Genomic DNA, 21,400 nt, shown 5'->3' with positions numbered 1-21,400 from the left:
GGGTTTTCTGTCAAAATAAAGTGTCACGTAGACTAACTAAATGCAATGTTGATGTCAAATACAGTATTGAATTAGGAGAAAAAGCCATAACCCGAATTATGCCATTAATCATGATTAAAAAAATCTTTTGTCAGCCCAACATTAATTAAATGCAATTACCTCTGACGGCATTATTAAGAACAAGAATTTGCATGATTGTGTTTATATAATAGTACAATTTTGCAGTTAAGAAATTATTATATAAATGCACACACCATAAATTAAGTCATTTGAATTTTATAGTTTGGCTTAAAAACACTGTGCAAAGTCCTAAAAGAGCAAAAAGTGGTTTTAAATAGATGTCTGGTGATGTGCCTACAGACTCCATATCTACAGGATAGCAGGGTACTTCAAAGAGCCTCTATAACTGCATAATTAATGGATGCATATGTTGCACTTTGGTGGATAAATAATATCAACGATGTATCAGAATGTGCAAAAAAAAATTTAAATTATTCACTTTGAAACATGCAGAATTTACTTTTTTTTAAGCTGTTAAAAAAGATATATACATCAGGGATTAAGTGATTGCAATATTCATGATTAGGCTGCAGAAATTATCCAATTTCTAATTATATGCTAAAATGTGCTATTTATGAGAAATATGCTGAACCTGAAGAACGCCATCTGGTCACTTCAAACTGCTTTACTGCCTGCAGCAGAGCAGTGTGAGGGACATCTGGAAGGGTGTGAACACTTCCACTGGCCAGACCAAGACCAGTGCAGTCGATCACAAACCCAAGGACCACCAGATCAGAAACCCAAGGACCACCAGTGATGAATGAATCTGTTTAATCTCCTCCTCACACCAAAGCCCAGACTAGCCGGTGGTGCCAGCTCCCCGTGAGAGGACATCAAAGGCTTCATTGACTGGCGTGACAGGAACCATTTCCTGATCAATTCTAGCAACATGAAAGAGATGGTGATATACCTCTGTCGGCAGGAGTCTGCACACAGTACTGTGAACATCCAGTGTTTTACACATAAAGACAGTGGACTTCTACAAATATCTGGATGTTCACCTCAACATAAACTCAACTTGACTGCCAACAGACAACCTCGACAAGAAGGGAAAAAGCCAATGAATCAATTTATAAATGTTTATAGTTAAGCTAAAAATAATATGACAAACTTCTCATTTTAAAATAATATTTTAACACCTCAAGGCCTGAAATTTGCTGGACCTACATATCTGTATATGCACAGTTACTATGTGTCATGGATCTCTGTAATAATATGATCGCATCACTTTTTTTCCTTTCTTTTCAGCAAATAGTTGATTGAAAAAAAAAGTTTTATGCAAAAGGTTGCAAAAAGCTACAGTGATAAGAGATGTTTGTGGACATTTTATTGAATTTTGCACCAGAAAATATTAAAATTGGCTTTTGTTGTGATTGATTGTTATAACTTGCAGGAATAATTGTGAAACAGTTTGCAAAAACGAAGAGTTTTTCAAAGGTTGCACTAATTGCCAAAACACATAAAAGATTCAAAGTTTAAATTTAAAGGTTATTATGGCACTATTTCACCGGTCATGCGAGCACAGGGGTTTAGGCGGTCCCCAAACGAACTACCACCCCGCAATACTACATTTCCCATGAGCACTTGCGGCCATTCACAAAATCATAAGATCCATCATGGGATCCTGTGGCTCCACTTTTTGACAGCACTGTGATTTGGGGGTTTTGGGCCATCTCTCCCGGCGACATGGCGGTAGAAAGCATCGCTCCTGACTGGGAGTTTGACCGTTTTGACGACGGTTCCCAGAGTAAGTCCTCCGTTCCGTCCTGACACGCAGAGGAAAGCAGCGACGAGCCCAACTTAACCTGCGTTAGCTTACCTTGCTAACGGTTCCGTGTTTACTGAAACGAAACACACGCGACATTGCTTGTTTGTCGCATTTATAAAAACAAGTTACATAATTTATTGTAGTATTTGCTTGACGTCGACGCCATGCGTGCGCAGGAAACTCAAAATGTGAAACGCAAGCCCCTGAATTTAATGGTTAGCTGTTAGCAAAGTTAGCAGGCGTGAATCATCAGACAATCATAACAGTGACAGCCACACGCTAATATTGAACTTTACTCCTGTGTATTTATGTCTAAAAGGCTCACAGCACTGTGTGCACATCGGTATTGGTATGTTTGATTTAAGGAGGCATTGTTTGTCTTTTGTTTTTTAATTAAACAATGCAAGTGTTTATGACTATTTGATCATTTTTAATTGTGCGACATCGTTAATTAGCGGTTTTACTCGTAATTGAAAAAGCAACTAACTTCATACCGAAGCTTTATTTTTGTTCCTGTATTTTTTCCGCCCCATAAATAATCACTCAATAAAAACAAACCTTTCCATTCACTCATAATTTTTCACCTAAAATCTTTGAATCCGTTACATGAGTGTGGTCCAGTCTTGGTCCAGGACGGCTCCAGTCCTCCAGGTGTCCTGCAGGTCTGGACGTCTCTCGCCTCTAAAACATCACACATTTATCAGATTCAGGTGTGTAGGAAGAGGGAGACTCTTATTATGGGAAAATGCTAAAAACCTAACATTATGCCAATTATAATGATGCATTCTGGTGCAGAATTCGGAGTAAATAAAATATAATTTAGAGTGAAATTATAGCTTCTATCAACCATAGGAATTGCGTAACATGTGCAGACATGGGAAAAAGTATTATCTCACTGTTTGAAGTTAATCAAAATGTTGTGGTCCTTTTTTGAATTATTATTAATTTGTTCCATACATGTCAAAACACACAAAATACAAATGCATACAAAACCATTAAAATTATTTTTTATATTATAAAAACCCTTGTAAATAAATGCTTGTAAACTAGTGAATCCATGTTTTCTGAGTATACACACACTCTCAAACTTAATACATATTTCAGTGTACACACGTGCATCTAGACGTGTACAGACAGAAATGCATGTATAACACATATCCAGTTCAGCATGTCTGTAAAAGGGTAGGAAGATCAAAACTTCTATTAAAAAGTCTATTTTTCAAGGAAGTATTTGTTGATTTTTCAGCCTTCCAAGCCTGCAATGTGTGTGCAAGCAGCCAGATAATCTACTCACATGCACTCATGGATCTGCATGTTTGAGAAATACTCATGTTCAGTGATGTCATGGTGAAAACAGGAAGATTTTTCTACTCAATGCAACAAAGTAATAACAGACAGTGAGATATTATTTAAAGAAAAAAATGTATAAGATCTCAACCAACACGTCGGCAGTGTAGATGAAGCCACTAATTTGAACACATAATAACAATGAAATTCATTGTGATCTATGGAAATGTATGTGGAAGAAGAAGAATCTTGATCCTTGTTAATCCTCCCACATTTCAGAAATACACACAGAGGTTCAAATGAAGCAATACAGCAAGTTTCTGGAAGAGTACACTTCTCAGCTGAAGGGAATCGAAGAGGCTCTGGACGACTCCATTGGTGATGTCTGGGATTTCACCCTCGACCCCATCGCCCTCAAGGTAAAGCACCAAAGCAACAGAACTCAGTGGCCATACCAAAACTTGTGTAATTTCCTTCCTAAAACCTTCTGCTCTGTTTCAGCTTCTCCCCTATGAGCAGTCCTCCTTACTGGAGTTAATTAAAACAGATAACAAGGTAAAAGCACATGTTTCTAAGTGGAACTGCTTTTTGTTTTTCTTCAGTCTCACTTTTGATGATGACTTTATGTTTTGTGTTCAGGTTCTGAACAAAGTCATCACAGTTTACGCCGCTCTTTGTAGTGAAGTCAAGAAGCTCAAGTATGAGGCAAGTGTTGCACAAACACTGTGACGACATCTTCTTTGTATAATTCATGAATATATTGGGCTACTCGTGCATACTGCCAGTTCTTAAATGCAACTTAAATTGATATTGGCTAACATATTCAAGTCTGAAACTTACCTGGATCATTTTGTCTCATGTAAGCTGATTAACCTGGATTTATGCTCTTTTTGCAGGCAGAAACCAAATTCTACAACGGCTTATTGTACTATGGAGAGGGAGGTAATCAGTCTGCTGTCACTATTCGCTTTAAATCCCAGTTGCCGTAGTGTTTTAACTAAAAATTACTTCAAAACTAAATGAATAGAGGCATGTTTGTGTCTTATGTTGCAGTGTCAGACACAAGTGTTGTTGAAGGGGAGTCTCAGATACAGATGGGTAGATTCATCTCATTTTTGCAGGTTGGTAAGAATTCATTTTTTTCCCTGAACTTGTGTATCGTGGAGCTTGAACACATCAGTAGTTGTTTCTCTTTTTGTCTCTTGGCAGGAACTGTCTTGCTTTGTGTCCAGATGTTATGAAGTGGTGGTCAGCATCGTCCACCAGCTGGCTGCCCTCTACAACAGCAACAAGTGAGATCCCCGAACAGACGTTACTGTCACTGTACTGTCTCTTAATGGAGGAGTTTCAGTACTCCCATTGAAGAGCAAGGCTGAATGCGCCAGGGTTGTCAAACATAAGGCCCACGGGGCCAAAACTGGCCTGTAGTATGCTCTAATCTGGCCTGGAAAACCACCAAGCAAATTGTAAAATTTAAAGCAATCTAATTTGTTCTTAACAAATTTCTGAAGAGTAACAAACAAAACACAACATAGAGACACAAGCTGAGATATCAGCATCAAAGGTTCTGTCCAACTAGCCTCAAAGCCATGCTTCCAGGCTGAGTTTGTTCAAACATACATAATGCAACAGCTGCAGGGGAAGTTTTTTGGACACTTCACTCTATTTTGCAGCAGAAGATTTCATTAGAACTGACTTCATTTTAAGACTGTAGTCCTTAACGGTAGACATCGTTTGGTTTTGCTAAGATATAGACAGTTTCAATGCGTACACTCTGCACCATGACAAAGAAAAAGTTTCATTTAAATTTACATGCAAACAAAAAAAGCACTTATGTGAGAAAATGTAACAAACCTTCTATTCTCCTTGTATTCCAGGGGAGCTACAAAAATCATTGAGTCGTCGGGCGTCCACTTCCAGGTACATTTTCAGATTAGATGAGTTTTAGTTTGGTTTTTACTAATCTACCAGTCCTTGTCCTGTTTTTGTTCTGCTTTTAATTGTCTCTGCGTTCCTTCCACAGATCGTGTATGAACACCTGGGGGAGCTCTTGGTGGTGCTGCTCACTCTGGATGAGATTATGGAAAATCACGGCACGCTAAAAGATCACTGGAAGATGTACAAAAGGTTGTAATGCTTGATCATACACACATAACAGATTTGGCTAATAATATAAGAAATTAGATATATTAAGTTAAGTGGTTGTTCATACTGCATTTCTTGTATTTTATAAACGTAATATTAAATTTCAGAAGAAAACCAGTTTTAGATAGAGAATACAGTCAGTCTCTAATGTATTGTTAATGTATTAAGTATTGTCCATTTATAAAGCCTCAAGTAGAAACACGCTTTTCTTATTGCTCATTGTCTGTTTTTTTTTTTTTTAGGCTATTGAAGTCTGTACATCACAACCCTGGCAAGTTCTCTATTCCTGAAGAGAAGCTGAAGCCGTTTGAGAAGCTGCTTCTGAAGTTGGAGGGACAGCTTCTGGATGGCATGATCCTTCAGGTTGTACAATCACATCAACCCAATAAAAGTTCTGTTTTGTGTTTTGGAAATGCTGCAACTGTATGATTTTGAGATTGCCTGAGAATAATCTGCTCATGTTTTCTGTTTTCTGCCACAGGCGTGTGTGGAGCAGAGGTTTGACGACCCCGGGGAAGGAGTAGCTGTTGCCAAAAACAGTGCCTTTGCGGAGGAGTTCGCCTTCAACATTCGCACCATATTCACAAGCATCGAGTCCAAAATTGGTCAGTTTCTCTTCTTATGGGCAGACATTGGCCATTTCCTCTGTTGTCTTTCAGCGCTGAATTTTTTTTGTTTTCTAGGTGAGCCGTCAGAAATTGACCAGAGAGATAAATATGCTGCCGTCTGCAGCCTGTTTGTGCTGCACTTTCACATTTTCAGGAGTGTTGACAAAAAGCTGTTCAAGGCCCTGCTCGATGTCTGTAAAAAGGTGCCTTCAGATTTTTTGCATTCTGACTTTGACCCAGATGCCAAATTTTTTCTTTTTTTGTTTTTTCTTCATTTTTTTAACATTGTCCTTGTGTCCATTATTGTTGCAGGTTCCGGCTGTCACTCTGAATGCAAACATCATCTGGTTTCCCGACACCTTCCTCACCTCAAAGGTCCCGGCTGCAGCTAAACTGATGGATAAGAAGAGCTTACAGGTCATCCGAGGACAGAGGGACACCTACCTGCAGCAGAGGGCTCAGACCTTAACAAAGTGAGACTCGGAGACAGCCGAGTGTTTTCCAACTACACTTGATTGAAGACTCTGATTATTTCTCCTTCTTCTTCTTTTCCAGGGATGTTCAGTCCTACTATGTGTTTGTAACTTCATGGATGATGAAGATGGAGTCCATCTTATCTAAAGACCATAAAAGTGACAAGTTGGCAGAAGACCTCAACAGCAGGTGTAATGTGTTCGTGCAGGTAAGTCCTGTCAGTGTTCAGCAGTGACACTGAGTGGCTGCAAACTCAACCGATTCATGTTTTTGGGTCATCCCAGATAATATGTTCAATTTCTAGTCAAATTAATCTCCCAACATAAAATATTGCAAAAAGTGAATCTTTACAGACATGTATGACTCCACTGAGCACCGCTGTGTGTTTTCCGCCCCTGGCAGGGCATCCTGTACGCCTACAGCATCAGCACCATCATCAAGACCACCATGAACATGTACATGTCGATGCAGCGGCCGATGACCAAGACCTCGGTCAAAGCTCTCTGTCGCCTCGTTGAGCTGCTCAAAGTGAGTGTGTGTGTGTGTCTGTGTCATTTTCAGCATGTTCAGAGATTTTAATATTTATACAAATCATGTCACGTGACTCTTTCGTCAGGCCGTGGAGCACACGTTTCACCGGAGGTCCATGGTTGTAGCCGACTCCGTCTCGCACATCACTCAGCAGCTGCAGTCGCAGGCCCTCAACGCTATCGGCACCGCCAAAGTGCGTACAGTCACATTATCAGTGTTGACAGCACCAATTAGAGTTTATAGCGATCCAGTCGAGCACAGTTTTCCATTTTGAAAATGAAATTTGTGTCTTGTAGAAACGGGTGATCTCTGACAAGAAGTACAGCGAGCAGCGGCTGGACGTGCTGTCGTCGCTGGTGCTGTCAGAAAACGCCCTCAGTGGACCCAGCACAAAGGAGCGGCGTCTCGTCGTGTCTCTGGCGCTGTGTGTTGGCACTCAGCTGGTAATGTTGGAGTTTTTGATGAACGGTTTAAGAACTTGTGCAGTCTTAATTTGTAATTTAATTCTTGATTGTTTTGTTTTTTACTTCTAGAAAACCTTCAAAGACGAAGAGCTGCTTCCGCTGCAGCTTGTGTTGAAGAAGCTGGATCTGATTAGTGAGCTGAGTGAACGGTGAGATCTTCATTTAAATCACCTCTCATCGCATTAAGTACGGTACTCAATTTTCCTCATATTCTTCATGCATATGGAATTGTTTGTTCTTGTTTCTTTCAGGGTGAAGCTGCAGTGTGACTGCAGTTTCCTGTACTGGCACAGAGCTGTGTTTCCCATCTACCTGGATGACGTGTATGACAACGCTGTGGACGCAGCACGGATACACGTAAGCAGAGGCCTCATGAGAAAAACAGCTTAGATTAGCAGGGTGGTTGCGCTCCAGTGTGAATTTTTCCATTTTCGCTCTTCTCGTTGGCGGGAGCAGTACATGTTTAGTGCGCTACGGGACAGTGTGCCGTGCATGCTGCACACCAAACACATGGAGTCATGTGACCAGCTCCTGGAGAGCTACGACAAAGAGATCATGGACGTGTTTAATGAGGTGAGAACAAACTAGTTAATCACAGCATATCTGTTCATCAGAAACACTTTATTTCTTCACGCTAGTCTCCTTTCAACCCTTCGTAGCACCTGCTTGACAAGCTCTGTAAGGAGATCGAGAAGGACCTGCGCCTCTCTGTTCACACACACCTGAAGCTCGACGACAGGAACCCTTTTAAAGTGGGCATGAAGGACCTGGCCCACTTCTTCTCTCTGAAGCCCATTCGATTCTTCAACCGCTTCATTCATATTAAAGGTGCTGCACCGGAACAAACATTTCCATTCTGACATTTTAATCACTTAAAATCTGTGCCACAACGGTTATCATGGTGTTATTTCACCAATACAGCCCAGTCGAGATGAAATTGGGCTGAATGTTGGTCCTGAGCTGTTTGACTCCCTTGGTCTAAGGCTGCTGGAATCGTTTATCTTCTTCTGTTTATTTCTTGCAGCCTATGTGACCCACTATCTGGATAAAACTTTCTACAACTTGACCACTGTCGCGCTGCATGACTGGGCCACCTACAGTGAGATGAGAAACCTTGCCACGCAGCGCTATGGGCTCACCATGACGGAGGCACACCTGCCGAGCCAAACTCTGGAGCAGGTTTGCTCCTTTGCATTTCAGACGTCTCCAAAACGAGCCGGAAAGTTAAATACACTGGGAGTAAGTTTGTCTTCCTTGTGTTCTCATCAGGGTTTGGATGTGTTGGAGATTATGAGGAACATCCACGTTTTTGTCTCACGGTACCTTTACAACCTCAACAATCAGGTAGGGCTCCACATTCGCCCTCTCTGCAGCAAATCGCACTGTATCGGAAACTCAGCATTTGTTTTTCCAATAGATCTTCATAGAGAAGGCAAGCAACAACAAGCATTTGAACACCATCAACATCCGTCACATCGCCAACTCCATCCGCACCCACGGCACGGGGATCATGAACACCACTGTGAGTCTGTGGGAAGTGCTGTGATGTTGTTCGACTTTCTTTATAGTTTTGTTTCAAACGGTGAACATCTTGGCTTCTTCTTTTGTGGTTTCATCAGGTAAATTTCACCTACCAGTTCCTGCGCAAGAAATTCTACATCTTCAGTCAGTTTATGTATGACGAGCACATAAAGTCCAGACTCATCAAAGACATTCGCTTCTTCAGAGAGACGAAGGATCAGTCTGATCAGAAGGTAACTTTTCCTTTGGGGAAACATTCAGTTTCAACAGCTGAGTGAAAATGAGAAAGGCGTGGTGGTATGAGAGTCGGCTGTGATTTAGATGAAGCTGTCACTCAATACTGAGCGCTTTTCTACTCCTGCTGTTTGTTCCTTTGTGTAGTACCCGTTTGAAAGAGCAGAGAAGTTCAACCGCGGCATCAGAAAGCTCGGGATCACTCCCGATGGGCAGAGTTACCTCGACCAGTTCAGGCAGCTCATCAGTCAGATCGGTGAGAAAAGGTTTCCCGATCGTAATCTTTCAACTACATTTGTGAGCCGACAGCAATGACCCCTCCCGTCTTCCTTCAGGTAACGCCATGGGCTACGTGCGAATGATCCGTTCTGGAGGCCTCCACTGCTGCAGCAGTGCTATCAGGTAAAACCAAGAGTCAGTTGAGTGCAGAAATAAATGCATTTTCAGCTTATTAAATGATTTTGCATCTGACTAAATAGTCTCTGTTTGTGTCACACGCAGATTCGTCCCAGACTTGGAGGATATTGTCAACTTTGAGGAGCTGGTGAAAGAAGAAGGCTTGTCAGAGGAAACCCAGAAAGCTGCAAGGTCAGTGAAAGAAAAACTTTAAAGGTTCTCAGGGCACTATTTTACCAGTCTCGAGATGAAATGGGGCTGTATGTGGCCCCTCAACTAAAATGTGTGTTGACACCCTGCATCCTGCCTCTGGCATCATCTGAATGGGTCTCCTCTGCACCTTGACTGAAGGTTTAGCGTTCTCTTCACACCTGCAGGGGGCGCCGCATCTTTGAAAATACACAGGAAGCGTCACCAGTTTTGCACATTTCTGTCTTGTGATTCACAGCGTCCTGGATTCCGTTTTGGGAGATCTGACCAGCAACTCTGCCGAGGGGACCGAGTACTTTAAGAAGCTCGTGGCCGTATTTGCACCCGAGTTTCGCAGCGCGAAGAACATGCACCTGAGGAACTTCTACATGATCGTGCCCCCGCTGGTCAGTGCAGGAGCTCTGAGCTGCAGCTCTCCATCAGTTCATTTGTTCTGTTGCTCTTCTGTTGGCTCTTCATTAGTTTGGTTTGCTCCCTCAGACTGTGAATTTCGTGGAGCACTCAATCAACTGCAAAGAGAAACTCAACAAGAAGAACAAAAGTGGAGCTGCGTTCACAGACGACGGTTTTGCAATGGGTGAGCACTGTAGAAGTATTTCTTCACGTCTTTTTAAAGTGTGTGAAACTCCCCAACACCCTGTTAACGTTGTAGTTTATAATGTATTTGCGCCTTCGTAAACTCAACCAAACACTGGCATGAAATGTATGCTCAAGCTTGTAAAATCCAATTATGTGACTTTCTTTTTGGATTCTGTACTTGACGGTATGCAGATACTAAGACGATATCTCATCCTTTCAGTATGAGAAAGTTTGACTGATGTGATGTCCACACGCTCCCCTCTTCCAGGCGTGGCGTACATCCTGAAGCTGCTGGATCAGTATCTGGAGTTCGACTCTCTGCACTGGTTCCAGGCCGTCAGAGACAAATATAAGAAAGAGATGAACGCGGTGGTGAAGGAGCAGAACGTGCAGTCCGCCAGTCAGGACGAGAAGCTGCTGCAGACCATGAATCTCACCCAGAAGAGGCTGGACATCTACCTCCAGGTACGGCGCAGGGCGAGTTCACCGCGCTTCAGATTCTCTGAAGCTGTCCGAACTGACGTGTCCATAGAACCTCACTGCTGCACTGTTGTGGCTGATGCTTCTGATTAACGTGTTTATTAGTTCTGCGGTCACTGTGGTTGAAGCTCTTTATCATCAGCCTGAATGCAGCATATCCAGTTTGGGCTGGGAGTCCAGATGTTTTTGTTGCCAATGACATTTACAGTTTTACTTTCACTTTGAAGCTCATGTGTTTGTCACAAACATTGGTTTTATAATTGGTTTCTACAGCGGACACAACACAGCAGTGAGACCTGAGCTGAGACATCAGTGATGCTGACACGTGGTGTCTCTAGAAAAGTGTAAATGTTGTCCTGTGATTGGTGGATTTTATCTTCAGCCACAGTTCGCCGAGCTTGGCTCCAGGTAAAGAGCCGTGTTGTTTCTTTCACTGCTCTGATATTTGTTGGTTTTTCTTTCGTCCGCAGGAGTTTGAGCTTCTCTACTTCTCTCTGAGCAGCGCCCGGATCTTCTTCAGAGCCGACAAGACTGCTGCCGAGGAGACTCAGGAGAAGAAAGACAAAGGTTAGCAGGCGTCGCGCTGATTAATAGAGGCTCTGAATAATGTAAACTCCCAGACGCGTCCAGATATGGAGGTGGTGGTGTCTGATTAATGAAGACTGAGGCTAACCGCGCCGTTCCTTCGCCAGAGGAAGCAGCTAAAGCCGGAGGTTCTGCAGACGGCTCGACCCCGCCTGACCCCGCCTCCAAGTGAGCCTTCCCGCCCCGGAACGGAGCGGAGCGGCGCCGCAGAGCGAGGGCAGCACGCACACCAGAGGAGCTCCGGCTGCACACATGGTTCAGGGATAAAACTGAGACCGTCAACTCCATTAGAGAAAGAATGTCTACTTCTACAAGTGTCTTTTATTTTTATTTTTTTTGTTTCCTATCCACAGAAACATCCATGTAACCTCCCAGTTCTGTCAACAGCTTCAATAACTTTAGAGTTTGTAGCATTTCCTCAAGCAAACGGCGCCCGGAGACGAACCGCTGTGACTAATTCTTCATTTTGATACTCAGTCTACACGGACTGGATTATTTTTCTACAGTAGAAGCTTCGGCTGCGTGTTTCGTCTCTGCTGATCAGAGACGAGTGCAGCCATCTGCATCCTTGTTTTTAGTCTTACTGAATCTGCTGCCTCTGCGCCGGCGTGTGATTTAACTGAAGCTCTGTGAAGAGTTCATGAGAATGTTTGCATCGTACGATCTTACGTTCATGTGCCATCTTTGTGTACAATTTCTTTTTTGTGCATCGATTTTCTACATTGTCTAAAGGTGTGTACGTGCCTTTCTGAACTGCATATTTCTTTAGAAATAATACGTCATTACAGGACTAAAGTTAATTATTTTTCTGCTGCACTGGATGTGTATCATCGCATTGTTTCCTAATTTTGTATCGATCAACATGTGGTACATGTGAAATTACATTCCTTGAATAACTTAAAAAAAAAAAGTCATTGAAGACTAATAAATGCACTTTGAGACAAGAATTTGTTCTGATTTTCATGATTAAACCCTGGCTGGTGTAGTGGATCGCTCTCTCGTCTCACAGTGAGAATACCCTGGGGTTTGGCTTGTCCTTAGCGTGGGAACTACATGTTCTCCCTGTGCATGGATTTCTCTCTCGTCCATAAGAGTGCTCTTGATTTAGAAGAAACAACACACACAGTGAGTGGTTCAGGAAAGCCTTTTCTGCTTTAATACAAAGAAAAGAAGCTTTTTAACTTCAGAAAATACAAGATTGGTCTGAATTTTTTTTTTTCTCCTAAAATGTGTCAGGTTTTCCGTTTCCTATGAAATGCTGCCGTTCACTGTTGTTCAAACAGCTCCACTTGAAACGCACCCCTGCGTTTGCTTTGGACTCCGGGGATGACCTCCATGTTTGTTTTCTTCGTATTTTTTTTTTTGGGCTGAGAATCAGGCCTTTCCTTGAAGAACATTTTATGTTTGTTTCATTTTGATGTAAGTGCCCACACGTGTGTCTTTTGACACCCTGTCCAGCAGATCCAGTAAATTCCTGTTACGTCCACATATTGCATCCATGCTCACCTCATAAAAACGAGGTACAAGGCAGGGCAAAATTTCTTCCAAAATAGATGTCATATATATATATATACATACATATATATATATATAGCAATCATATATACACATTCGTACATACATATACTAATTATGTGATGCGAAGAAAAAAAAAATGTACACATTTCTTACAAAATCGTAACAAAGACAGTAAAGTGTTTTGTTTGCTTTGCAGCAAAGTCGTGTGGTTGTTCCGCCTCGGTGAGTTTCTCTCCAAGGTAGCGAAAACCAAAGCCATCTCTCAGATTTGTGTCCATTATCAGGCCAGCACAGAAGTCAGGGAGTGTAAGAGAAAAATGGAAGAACTGAAGAAGAAAAAAAAAAAGCGTATGAGAGAAAATGATGAAAGAAATTATTGTGAATGAAAAAACAAACAAAAAAAAAAAAGTGAGATGAAAAGAATGCATGTGGAAATGTTGCATGAACTCCCTGACAGGAAAATGGAAAAGGAAAATAAATCAGGGAGTGTTCACATAAAAAAACACAATCAAATTTTGTGTACTTTTATTACTAAATATAGTGCAACAATGAACATTGCATTTTTTTCCACCCTTTCGTTTGCATCTGAGGATGTCGACTTTGCTTTCCCCGGCCTTCTCTCAGTTCTTTTCGACGCCTGGTGTGAATGCGAGGCCGTAACCTTTGTTCCTGTGCTACAAGGTCAAGTCCTCCTTTTCTGGGAGAAAACAGGCTTCAGATTCAGAGACGTAAACATAACACAGACCCTGCTCAAAACAAGGGGCAAAAAAAAAAAAAAAAGAAAGGAAAAAAAAAACCAACTGGAACATGAAAAATAAAAACTGAAAGAGTGTCAGTGTTTTGGGCAGCAAAATTTTGGAAAGGCAGGGCAGTTTTCATGGTGGCGATGGCCCCCGCAGTCAAATAGCCAAATCCTGGAGGAATAAAAAAAACCAAGCTGCTCTGGAGCAGCTGCGGCCTTTGGACTGGTGGGCCTTAGAAGGCCTGCTGGGCTGGGTTGTAGTTGAACGTCGATGGCACGTGAGGCCTCTCTTCCAGCTTGTCATACTCCAGATGAAACTCCTTCAAAGACGCACACAAAGTTAAAAAAAGAAAAAAAAAATCACACAGAAAGAAAAAAAAATAAAAGAAGCAGTAAACATACAAAACAAGTCTTACCTTGGCTACTTTCCTCCAGTTAAGACAATCAAAGAAGTAGTAGGTTCCCCGCTCGTAGGTGTTGGTCTTCAGTGTGGGCTCCATGCCGGGCGCTCTCGTGATCCACACCCGCTCCTCCTTGTGGTACCGCCAGTCCCGGTTAAAGCTGAACGGGACGGAAATTGAAGTTAGAGGAAAATCCGGTGGCTGAACTATAAGTCACTGTAACTATAAGGTAAGTTTCTACGTAATGTATAAAAACTCTTCAGTGAGAAACAAACAGGAATTACTCAAGTGAAGGATTAGCTTTTAATCACGTTTTATTTTGGAAGGCAACAGTTATTAACCACTGCTGGCTCAAATTGAAAACACCCAGTTCGTTTTATTTGCATGTTCTCCCTGTGTGTGGGTTTTCCTCCAGCTTCCTCTAAAACACATTCCTGTGAGGGTCATAGGTTTAAATGTGAACAGTACAACAAAGCCTTTATTCCTTCAGCTATTCAGCTTTGAGAAAACCCCATCCACTTATTTTTCTAACAGGATTTTATTTTTAAATGTATCTGATTGTTTCCTCATGACATTCATTTGATTGAATAATTGATTGTTGTTACTATGAATTGCAGTTTGAGATGAATAAAGTCTGAACTAATCTGAGTGACTGTCTGGTGACATCTAGGATGGACTAAACTGAACTAAAACGTCTTTGTTTGACTCTACATCGGCCCACTGTAGTTCTTGTCGCCTTCCTTCAGCTCAGATGTGTTTTTCCCACAGAACAGAAAACTCAATACTGAGTTCATTTTCCCTCTTGAGTGTAAACCTCGGTACGTTAATGTTGCTGAACTTCCTCGTGAAGCTAAACAGACGCTGCATCACACTGAAAGCTTCCCACTAGCTGGCAGATGGTTACAAATAAAGCAGTGTGACGGAACAGCAGCGCTTCTTTAAAGATAAAATTGTCACAATATAGAAAGAGGGAGCAACTGAAACAGGCTGCCGACAGCGCAGAGGACGTCCTGCAGCAGGTTCACAGCGGACTGAAAGCCCTACGCAGTACTCACAGCTCCACCGCTGCCAGAAGCTGGAGCAGATCTCCACCGTTCATGTAGTACAGGTAGAACAACAAGTCTTCACCGTATCGAGCCAGTTTAATAGCAGCCAGCTAGAGACCAAGGAAGAGTGTACAACTTCTTTAATGTTCACGTTTACAACCTGGAACCGCTCCATGTGCCGTTACTGAAGTCTTATTCACCTTGTCCCTTATGTGGATGTTGGTTAAATACTCCGACGGTACATGGAAGTCTGAAAACGAAGGCGAGGACACAGATTAGAAACCTCCAAGGGAGTAACTGCTGACCACAAGGGTCTTAAGAAACAACACAGGACAGCGACGTTTGACATTTAGAATCAGAATAGTCTTTATTGTCATTGCTAAAAACAGAGAAATCTCATTAACAATGACAATCAAGACAATGTTGAATTTGTTACATCTTACCGATGTCTTGAGGTCGGCAAGGCGCTGAAGCCCAAGGAGAGGCAAACTTGGGGTACAAGTTTCTGTCAAAAACATAAGTTTGAGTAAATATTATCAGTCGGGATCCAAGACAATAAAAAACAAACAAATAACGTGTTTATTTCTTTCATTTTAGGAGAGCTGGAATTCATTTTCATGTTTCTCATGAAAACTGGCTGCATGGAAAAGCCCGTCTTACTCTGGCGAGTTTAAATTGAGTCCCAGTGTTGTGAGGTCGCTTCCTAGCGCCAGATGGACCATCCCCGGATCCGTCTCCGCCGCCCGGATGAACGTCAGCAGTCCGATCATGCCGAATTGGTCTGTCACCATTCCTGAAGGAATGTTGGTCACCCGACCTGCAAGCGGCGTTGCAATCGAGAAATTCAACCAACGGCAGTGAACCGCGCTGCGATCTGCTGGAAATACTCACTGAAGAAACACTGCACTGTGTGCATGTACTGGAGAGCAAAACAAAGCCTCTGACTTCTACATGCTGTAGAGAATGTGTTGGTCTCTATGTCACTCAACATTATGATCTGGGTTTTCCCACTCAAGCCAATCTAATAATCATCCAACCACAAATGCAGGGGAGAGAGCTGGACTGCCTCACCCAAGTAGCGCCATTAGGAAGAGAAGTCTCAGTGGAGTTGGTGCCATACAATTGGCTGTGAGGTCTCACCATCAGGCAACACCTGGATCCCTTTCTTCTGGTTGTTGTTCTGTGCAGACGCCGTCTTGTCTCCGGGGAACTTGGGCCCATCTGTGCTGGATGTGCTCTTGCTTGTTGTATTCAAGTTCTAGAGGGGAAAACAAGATTGGTACTTTTCTGAGGAAAATCAGACCCGCTGCCGGGGTTTAAACAGCCAGTTCCTCTTACTCACAGTTTTGCTGTCGTCGCTGTTCAACGTGGGGTCCTTGTAGTTTGGGCCAGGCAGTGCGGGGAAGTCCTCGTTGTGAATGGAGAAGTCCTGTGTCTGTTCAGTCGACGGCTTCGTCACCATGCCAACTTAATGAAGGAGCGACCCGATCCAAAAGTGTAGCAGCAAATAAATACAGCAAAAACCACATTAGGAGCAATTATCATCTATTGCAACTGCACAGAAACAAAGCCACCGATAACAAATGGTATGAAACGAATCAAGAGGCAGAAACCCATTTCCTGTGTTCAGTTAATCACGTGATTGCAGATTAATGAGTGAAGAGAAGAAGCCTTTTCTTGCAGCCTAATGGCCTACCATAAGGAGCCCGTCCTGCCAGTGGGTTGAGCACCGGTGTTGGGTTTCCAGTCCCTTCTCTCCGACTCCTGTCTGCTAATGCAGGGAAGTCTGAAAGATCCAGCCCTGTTACGTTTTCACTCCCATCTGCATCAACAGGATAGTTAAGAACATGTAGTACGTAAAACCATGTATACAGTCTACGTGCATCGATGCTTGATAGTGTGGCCAGATCAAGGATATTGTCACTCTGACCTCAGTTTGCCAATCGTCTGAAACCGTGTTTTGTTTAACGCTTGAAGATTTGGTTTGCTGCTAACAGTACAGTAGTAAATCTTAATCACGTCACTCTCTCACAGACAGGAAACTATGATTCTCCACAGCAGATTCTCATTTAATCAACTACAAACAGTTGTTTATTTCACACACACAAAAAAAGAATTATCTGTTTCACAGTCCAGCTTAGTGATCCTTTAAAAAGCAAGTGAAACACACTCACCTGTGCCATTGAAGATGTTGCTTGATAATGAGTTGTTCATCCCAAACGCCTGATTGCGGTTCATACCGAATCCTGACATGCTGCACAGAAAAAGAGCACAATGGAAAAATGGGGTTTGAAACTTAAATCAGATGCAACTGATGCAAACATGAATCAAAGAACACGAGTGAATGTGTGCAGCTTCGTTCAGCTCCGTCTACCTGTTTATGGTAAACGGCTGGCGTGCTGGCTGCTGTTTGGGCATACAAATGATGCTCGGCGAACTGCGGTTTGGGCTTCCCAACCCCGAGCTGCCCATACTGTTGGTCCTGCCGCTCATCCCAATGCCTTGACCGACCTGAGAGTGGTTCAGCATGTTCCTCGAATTCATTGGTAATGTCCCTCTGTTAAGACATCGTCGTCACAGACCGAATCAGTCGGGATATTTCCACACACAACAAGCCAATCCAAACGGTTTGTGAATGTATTCATACACACCTGCTTGGCGATGGAGGCGTATGGAGGGACATGGTGGGGACCCCTGTCGTGGGGGTGATATGACTTGGTAGCTGCGTGCCCTGTGTTAGATTGCGGTTTAACTGAGGCGTACTGTTTCCCATCCCTCTAACCGAGAAGCCGAGTGCACCTGCGAGAAAAGCACAGAAGGAAGAAAAACTAATCAGTCAACGTGAAGTAACAAGTTCACCATCAATCTGATTCAACAACATACAGAGTTGTCTTAATGAACTTTGTGCATATGTACATACATATTAATGAATGCAGAATTAACACTCACTTTGTGGACCATACAAGCTCGCACCAAGCTGCGACAGATGACCCGACGACGACGGCGAGGGAGAGGACAGCATCTGCAGAAGAACATTTGGAGACTGGACAGAGTGAGACATTTGAAATCGCTCCCTCGGGCTGGTAGCTTAGCCATCAAACAGCGCACGCTGTGTGCACACACAGGGGACAGAACTCACATCTTTGTCCGATCGATGTGGGAACATCGACGGCTGGTTGTAGTACATGCTTTCATCAGTGAAGTCGTTATCGACTACCTCGACGAACTCTACAAATTTCTTCCTAGCATTAAACATGCCTTTCGTCACCTGGAGAGAAAGAGAGGGAACAGTGGGAGAGGAAACCATGTTTAAAAAAAAAGGAATCTCAAATTAAATACAACAAATAGCACATAACTAAATTTCGATGCTAGATGTGCAAGTTAATATGAGAAATGAAGGAAGCACAGACAAAAGCAGTAGGAGCAAAAGCAGCATAACATAACTGGATGCACAAAAATGGTTGATGCTTCTATTAAAAAAAAAAAAAATCAGAGAAAAATTGTGAGAACAGCCATCAGGTCCCTGCATCAATTATTTGGAGTTACTAACTGAATCAGGGATTATTTTGTAAATTTTACCAATTACAGCACAGCAATTAAGGTAAAGACTTGAGAGATTTGCTACTACGGTGTATTTACTGTTCATCATGTCTTACATCACCCAAGTGGTATCACAAGTCAAATTCAACTGAAGAGAAAATATATTTGCTAACCCGAGAATGACGCAATTTAGTTTTCGAATGAAGTTTGATATAGTTTAATGCAATTTAACATTACACGTCTCTCATCCGTTCAGATTTCTCTGCTGACCTGGACTTGCTGAAAGTTTTGGACGGACTTTGTGAGGCAGTGCACACATGGATTAAGATGTTTGGACTTCCATAATTAAAATACAACTAATCCCATCCTTGTCATTTCTATCCAACCTGTAAACGGCGTGCAATCGTTGATATCCTGTAACCTGACTATCCATTTGATACATATTTACTTGGCAGTTGGGATAATAAACAGCACAGATGCTATGAAGCTAATTAGCCACTGGCAGTGGAAGCAGCTACCGCTAGCAGGTTCGCTGCCAGTCAGTGCTAAGCTAAGCTAGCTAAACGCGTTAACAAACCAGAAAAGTAGCACCAATTTCCAACTGTAAAAGATATACATTCAGCTCCAAAACAGTGCTCATTGTCAGGCGTTACCAAGGGCCTCCGTGCTCCCATAAACTAACAGTCAGCTGTCCGTTTCTCGGCTCAGTTTACGCTCCGTTTAGCAGCGGTGCTAATCCGCCGAAGCTAAAGGCTATCGAAGAGCTTCGTACCAAAACACAGGCAAACGCCGGGGAAAACAACGTCAATCCGGGGGGTCAAATCTACACCAAAACCGCGTTAACGTGTCGAAAATCCAGTGAAATCCTCTCACCGCATCAATTTCCCTTCGCTTCGTTAGATCCAAGATGGCTGTGTGTATTCTCAATCGAAGGAGGTATAGCCTTTACCCTTTACCCTCTGGCTTCTCTGACCTGCACACACTTCCGTACACAAAACCCAACACTGCAAATCTTTTTTAATTGAACAAAATTGCAATCCACAAAATTTATATATCACAGAAACGATGTTTTACATTTTCTACAAGAAAACAGACAAGCATAAAAAAAACAATAAATAGAGAACATAGACAATATATATCACCCCAGATAGAAGAGAAATTAAAAAATAGAGAAAATAGGCAAGAAAAAAAAGAATGCAATAAGATTTGAAAATAGAAATATAAAAACTGAAATATGCAGTATACCTCTGAAATGTGCAATATGCAATACACAACATATTGAGGCTGTTTTGTATGATTCTGTGTTTCTTCATTATTTTGAGCCAAAGTATTCCTGCTGGATTCCTGCTTTTTTCTTTCTTTTTTTTAATTATTATTAATATTATAAAATGACCTGGAGTAAAACCTCCAGGCATTTTTTGGCTCAAATGAGGGGGCAGAGACCTGACACTGTAAATAACATGTTATTTGGTTCATTTTTGCTCCTTTCTGAGTCTTGATTGTTTTTGAGCCCTGTAGTAGACTTCCAGCGTTGAACAGTTGTTCCATCTGTGACAAAGACACTGAAACAACCCAGCACCTGTTTTTTTTTGTTTTGTTTTGTTTTTTTTGTAAATTCAGAGATGCTATTTTTGGATAGACTTGCACAGCTGATTGTTTTGCAAATTTCACCTGAAAAAGTGACTTAGTTCAACTTTGTAATGGCCATCGCATGTCGTTTTGTCTGCACATTCTAAGAGGTCAGAGGTGTCAAACATAAGTTCCATAAGTGAAAACTGGCTCACAAGGAACTCTGATCTGGCCCTCCAAACCACAAATTAGATTTAAAATAATTCAGAGAAAACACACATTTTTTTGTAATAAATTTCTTCAGAGTAGTGAACACAACACAACACTGAGATCCAAGGTGAAATTCGGGAATTTACACCAGCAATTAATAAAAAGTACTGAAATCATATTCTAATTTCTAGATGAAATTGAACTGTATGTGGTGCTTGTTTGACATCCCTGATATAAGTTATGCTTGCCTGTTCGAGGCCCCATGCGTGGCAGCGAGTGGATGTTGGGGAAGCGCTAAAATCAGTGTGTCAGTGAGTGAAACCAGACCGGGGTCAGCCACTGAACCCTGTGATAAGGAAAATGAAATCCTTTCCCACTTTATCTGGCTGGAAAATAGCCCTAATGAAGGCATGTGAGATACCAAGGACGAATCACACCTCAGACAGACTGGAATGACATGTGGCAAGCTCACATTTCAGAGGGGAGTGTTTCCAAAGAAATCTGCTCAAGAAATTATTCACCGATTTGAACTATAGAAGCTAAATTACCATCAAATGAATCGGAAAGATTTTGGTTTCCAAAGTATAAAACCTCTCACTGGGCCTGGTTGCTGGTTACTTCTTATTGTCTCATGCTAGCTGTTGCCAAAGCTGTCCGTCCCTGGGAGAGGGATCCCTCCATACTGTGGTTCTCCCCAAGATTTCTTCTTTTCCCACTGGGTTTTTGGAGTTTTTTCTTGCCGGATGTGAGGGTCGAAGGCGGTGGTTGCTTCGTTCTGTCTCGTTACTGTAAATATTGACATATTACCATTATGCTTATTCACTGTTTTTACTTTTACCGACAAATGTAACATCTTGAAGCCCTCTGAGGCAACTGTTGTTGTGATACTGGGCTGTACAAAAATAAATTGATTGATTGATTGATTGATTGACCTGAAACTGCATCCGGGCTGATTAGAGCAGAATGTAAATGACCTTCGCTGCTCTTTCCTCACAAAACACTTCTTCTGCTGATCCATGGCACCCTGCCCCT

At 42.3% G+C, this 21,400-nt stretch overlaps 2 protein-coding genes across 4 annotated transcripts; one reads left to right on the top strand and one right to left on the bottom strand.

Moving 5' to 3' along the window:
• Window positions 1-1,674: 1,674 nt before the first annotated feature.
• On the top strand, window positions 1,675-12,281 carry washc4 (WASH complex subunit 4). Its single transcript, XM_030097271.1, has 33 exons — window positions 1,675-1,807; window positions 3,395-3,534; window positions 3,617-3,670; window positions 3,755-3,820; window positions 4,012-4,057; window positions 4,169-4,236; window positions 4,325-4,407; window positions 4,993-5,035; window positions 5,139-5,242; window positions 5,503-5,623; window positions 5,742-5,865; window positions 5,944-6,071; window positions 6,181-6,341; window positions 6,424-6,550; window positions 6,745-6,870; window positions 6,959-7,066; window positions 7,170-7,316; window positions 7,407-7,486; window positions 7,589-7,694; window positions 7,794-7,910; window positions 7,997-8,165; window positions 8,362-8,516; window positions 8,607-8,681; window positions 8,755-8,859; window positions 8,957-9,091; window positions 9,240-9,348; window positions 9,428-9,494; window positions 9,594-9,680; window positions 9,937-10,084; window positions 10,179-10,275; window positions 10,546-10,742; window positions 11,228-11,324; window positions 11,450-12,281. The coding sequence occupies exons 1-33, from the start codon at window positions 1,747-1,749 to the stop codon at window positions 11,512-11,514; spliced, it is 3,516 nt and encodes a 1,171-aa protein (XP_029953131.1). The 5' UTR covers window positions 1,675-1,746; the 3' UTR covers window positions 11,515-12,281.
• A 271-nt stretch (window positions 12,282-12,552) lies between these two features.
• On the bottom strand, window positions 12,553-19,545 carry cnot2 (CCR4-NOT transcription complex, subunit 2). 3 transcript variants are annotated; one of them, XM_030097273.1, is made up of 15 exons: window positions 19,463-19,545; window positions 18,189-18,317; window positions 17,999-18,092; window positions 17,701-17,848; window positions 17,424-17,606; window positions 17,224-17,303; window positions 16,746-16,871; window positions 16,392-16,516; window positions 16,190-16,307; window positions 15,710-15,866; window positions 15,493-15,554; window positions 15,250-15,299; window positions 15,059-15,159; window positions 14,019-14,163; window positions 12,553-13,922 (listed from the first exon to the last, which is right to left on the bottom strand). In XM_030097273.1, exons 2-15 carry the CDS (start codon window positions 18,303-18,305, stop codon window positions 13,836-13,838), a joined length of 1,593 nt encoding a protein of 530 aa, XP_029953133.1. In that variant the 5' UTR covers window positions 18,306-18,317; window positions 19,463-19,545; the 3' UTR covers window positions 12,553-13,835. The 3 variants fall into 3 exon arrangements, with proteins under 3 accessions (XP_029953133.1, XP_029953135.1, XP_029953134.1); XM_030097275.1 differs by having other exon boundaries at window positions 16,746-16,835; XM_030097274.1 differs by having other exon boundaries at window positions 17,999-18,071.
• Window positions 19,546-21,400: the final 1,855 nt, after the last annotated feature.

The sequence above is a fragment of the Salarias fasciatus genome, chromosome 7, assembly GCF_902148845.1.
Source record: "Salarias fasciatus chromosome 7, fSalaFa1.1, whole genome shotgun sequence".
NCBI lineage: Eukaryota > Metazoa > Chordata > Actinopteri > Blenniiformes > Blenniidae > Salarias > Salarias fasciatus.
Note: the sequence above shows the minus strand (reverse complement) of the source record. Positions and strands in the feature narration are given on the sequence as shown.